Source organism: Quercus lobata, chromosome 3 (assembly GCF_001633185.2).
Source record: "Quercus lobata isolate SW786 chromosome 3, ValleyOak3.0 Primary Assembly, whole genome shotgun sequence".
Lineage (NCBI taxonomy): Eukaryota > Viridiplantae > Streptophyta > Magnoliopsida > Fagales > Fagaceae > Quercus > Quercus lobata.
In genome coordinates, this window is record NC_044906.1 from 136,297 (window position 1) to 141,027 (window position 4,731).

General features: G+C 31.9%; 1 protein-coding gene across 1 annotated transcript; it reads right to left on the reverse strand.

Annotated features, from left to right (window-relative positions):
* Positions 1-1,172: 1,172 nt before the first annotated feature.
* Positions 1,173-1,925, reverse strand: LOC115979634. Its single transcript, XM_031101689.1, has one exon. The coding sequence runs from the start codon at positions 1,923-1,925 to the stop codon at positions 1,173-1,175; it is 753 nt and encodes a 250-aa protein (XP_030957549.1).
* Between the last annotated feature and the right edge of the window lie 2,806 nt (positions 1,926-4,731).

Below are 4,731 nucleotides of genomic sequence, written 5' to 3' on the forward strand. Positions count from 1 at the left end.
TATAAAAATGTCATTGTATTTGTTTTCACTGAAAATGAAAACAGCCAAAAGTCTTTTTCATTTTCTATATTCAAATTCATTTTTTCTAGATACTGAAAATAAAAACTGAGTACTTAAACCAAACCAATTTTTTTTGTGGTGGATATCAATTTATTGTCCCAACACAATTTATTGTCTCAAATCCATAATTTTCTCTAGCAGTTAGTCTTTCAATTTATTAACCAATCCTATAATTTTCTCTGGCAATTAACATCTTGATTTGGTCTTTACTTTCATGGAAATTAAGTGAATTATACTTTCCAACAATGATTTGCTCCTTTCATGATTTCTTAATTCAGATGGTCAGATGGTGAGTGTATACATGTCTAGTGTAGGCAATATTGTGGAGGATGCAAAATTGGAGGCACATGATCTGGATTTCTTTTCATTTAGATGGATTCGAGATTTCTGTAATAAAGCTGCTGTTGCTTTAGCAAAGCATATAATTTTGGTAGTGAATGTGTTAATTTGGTTAGAAGAAATTCCTTCTCACATTGCCAGATTTGTAGGGCAGGATGTGTAATGTAAATGTGTACTTTTATCAATGAAAGCTATCTGTTCTATTCATAAAAAAATGCCCACCTCTCCAATCATCAATGAAAGCTATCTATTCTATCCAAAAAATGTGTAATTTTATTACATATAAGAAACTTCTTAATTTCTTCCTCTCTTTTTTTTCCGCATGGAATTCAGGTAAATCAAACCTTGAAACTGAAGTTGAGACGTGATTTTAATTTATAACAGAAGCACAGATTAATCCTGAATTCAAATAATACCATAAAGAAAAATTAAACACAAAAAAAACAAAAATTAGAAAGAATAATATCAAAAACAATTACTGGGAAACATGATAAGCATGCATGCACAGGAAGCACTCAGCTCTTACACGTTCGTATTTCAATCTGAATTTTGGCATTTGGTTCATGACATCGATCTCTTAGGAAAGGAAACAAAGGAAAAGGATGAAGAAGAGAGAAATAATGACACTCTAAAACTTGAGAAGACTTAAAGCTACTGTCTCTTTTTGATGATTCAATTAGTTACAATAATAGGGAAAGGGATTCGAATTATGATTCTCTTAATAAATAAAGTAGACCAGGCTATATCACTAAGCTACAAAGCTCTTGACCAAACTAACGCCTCTTGACCTTGCATTTTCTTGCTCTGCCCAAAAATCTTCCCACACTCGTATTTGATGGAACACCAACCATAACATCCTCACATATAATGTTCAATTTCATTTTATCCATTGTAGAAAACCATCTAGTCCAAATATTGACTTTCATCTTAAGGTCAAACTTGACCACCCCAGTATTCTTCTCTGCAATGATATCCTCCATTACTCTATCCTCCACATACATTGAAGAAGTATCAAGCTTCACCTTAATTGCTCTTTGGTCCTTTCTAGGCTGAACAAATGGCTCAATAGAATTGCCTGAGAGGAATTTGCTTTTGTAGAACAAAGACAAGTCAAAAAGACTGTAATAGAAACTATTATGATAAGGGTTTCGTAGCAACAAATAAAAATCCCACTTGGAAGTTATATAAGAGCCTGAAATGTTAAAGGGACATACAAAGACTGCATAAACTTGCAAATTTGGACGAGGGGCATTCCCAAAATAAATTCCTAGGACAGTAGCAATGATAACAACAATAATCAAAATCAAAATCAACATGCAAAACCAATGAACACCAATTTTGTCACCCAGGGTTTTAGGCTTGGGTTCAGTATCAATGGCTGGTGGAAGTGTTTGGGGTAGTGCAACTTCAAGATTATTAGGATTGGGGTTAGTATCATTGGCTTGTGGATGTGGAGGAAGAATTTGCCACACACAAACACAATCAGCAGGTGGTGAAGAAAGATGAAAATCATTGTGGCTAGACATGCCTAAGGGTTCTTTGTAAATTGTAATGAGTTAATTTCTTACACACACAATAAGAAAGAGAGAAAGAGAGGAGAAGCTAGCAAGTTTATTTGTCTCTGTGAAAATAATTTATCGATTTGGTTTTTATATATATCCTTCTAGTTGAGAAAGAATCCACATGTTATAACTTATAATAAGCACATTTATTCTATATGATATGTGCCTTAAGGGATTATTTCATTTCAGTCTCCAATATTCCTTCAAGACTTTATTTATGACTCTGCATGCCTACTTATCTCATTCACATTGTACACCTTGAAAAAAAAAACAAAATCAACTCTACACATGCTTTCAGTAATAACTCTGTAGGTAGAATTATAACTAAGAACATGGACAACTTCAATAATATTGTTGTTAGCAAAGGAAAAGACAGAAAACTAAAATGAAGTTAATCATGACCAATATCTGATCCATTTATAACAAGAAAATCAAGCAGTATATGCATCATCTATAAATATAGGGTCTATATATGTACATTGAGCATCAGAATATTGTTCTTATTCTCTAAATAAATATGGCCAAAGCTTCAGATTTCTTTCTCTTTCTAAGGTTTATTGGGTTGTCGTTGGATGCTTGGAGATTAGCAACTTGTTTGCAGTTCACTGTTCACATGCCAAATGATTTTCTCGAAGTACATCTTTGCATTTTAAATTTTTAATAGATTTCCCATTCAATTAATTTTACCACTAATTAAGAAGCCATGATTTTATTTTTATTGTCTGAATCTGGAAATCATACTGTCATAGTAGGCCTGCTTGTAGGTTTAAACAGAGACATGAAAGAAAAGTGTGCAATTTTTTTCTCATGAATCATATTCATAACCATCGCAAGATAATTGGTAACGAGGTATCTATTCTTTGAACTTCTAAACGAATGATAGACTTTTTACTTAAAAAAAAAAAGAATGATAGACTTTGATTCTGATTTTATTAGCCTAAATGTGGGGTGATCTTTAGGATAGATGCTAAATTATGACTAATAAATATTTTTTGATTTTGATTATTATTTATGTTTCCATGATTCCACCTATATATTATAATGGTAAAAGATTTGTTGGATAGGTGTTTAGATTTTAAATGGGCTTGAAATAGTTTTAAATTGAATCAAAACTCAGCATAAAACTTGGGAGACTTGGAAACAAAATTAGAATAGAATATTAATTAAATTATATGCAAGGACAAACCCAAAAATTCATGCTGAGGCCAGAGTATAAGCAAATTTAAAAAAAAAAAAAAGAACTTCAAATAAACACCCATATAGTATTAAAATGGTTTGGGTTAGTTTGGGCTAAGGGTTTGAAAGAAAATGGTCCGGCTAAAAAAAGACAAAATATAGGTTTTTTTGGGGCCAAGAGAGGCCTGGGCTATCTTAGGCCCCCTCCTGGGTACATCACTGATTATATGAATCATATATCACTTCTAAATTCAACAATTACGATCATATGTGATGTGCCTCTTGAGTTTCTATGAGATTTTGGAAATATATTTTCAAAAACATATGTTTTCCTTTCTCTTTATCCAAATATTATTTGTAAACTCCAGTATATGCAAAAAAAAGCATTACATATATATGATTGCTATACTAGATAAATACCTGACATGTGATTCAACTATGGTGTCTAGACTATAGAGATTTGTCGAGTATAATTCTACTAATTTAGCCATGGTACTTCTACTTTAAAATTTTTTTTTTTTTTTAAAAAGGCACGATACTTAGGAAAACTATTAAATGTAAAATTCAAAAAATAATGTCATGCACTTTTACAACATAAGGTATCAAAGACATGATACAACTAATTTTTTGATAATTTTGGTGGTCATAGCCTACTCGAAACATTAAAATCACTATATTGAAGTAAAAAATTCAAATTTAACAATTATTAAAAAATTAAGAGAAATTAACAATGATTAATAAAAGTTGCTATAGATGGTAGTTGTAGTAGAATTCATTCAATGTGTTATAATCGTTTACATCACCTCATAACATTGCTTCATAATCCATGTATGCACACCTCATAATAGAATAAGCAATCTTGTATAATCAAGGAAGACCAAATATCTTGGAATGAATTCATCAGATGAATTTTGGACATGTTTTGAAAGCTTTCTTATTAACTTATTTATACACAATTGATAGGCCAAAAACGCATTGACCCCTTGTGATAAATTAATCAATTAATTTAGCCAAGTGAATTAATTAAGTTAATTAACATGCAAACGCGTGGTAGCACAAACAAATCACCAATAAACTAAGTATGCAACAAAAAAAAATTGACATGGTGATTTGTTTAAGAATGAGGAAAACCTACACGGCAAAAACCTCACTAAGTGATTTTAAGGTCACCACTCCCGAAATTCCACTATTATCACAACAAGCGGTTACAAGTAAAGAAATCTCAGTACCTTATACCAACCTACAATTGAACCCTTACCCTAATACCCAATTGGACTTGTTCTGTAGTGACAATTTCTCCTTCCGATGCATGACTCCCAGTTTGTGATTAACCAATCTGATGCGTGGATCCCAATACGCAACTTACTCCTTTGCACGAATCCAAGTATGTGACTAACTCCACAGCAACCCTTTGATTGTTGTAGTTAATTTGTAGCAGCTTCACATAGAAACACCAATAAGATCTTCAATTTTGGTGCAAGAGATTTTGCTTGGTTACATAACCTAAAGGTGTACAAGAAACGTAGCAAAAACTCTTTCTTCTATAGGAGGAGGCTAGGGTTTCAAAAAGAAAACCTTATGAAGCTCTCTAGAG

Coding starts and splice junctions, on each gene's coding strand:
- LOC115979634 (XM_031101689.1), bottom strand. CDS start 1,925: ATGTCTAGCCACAATGATTTTCATCTTTCTTCACCACCTGCTGATTGT.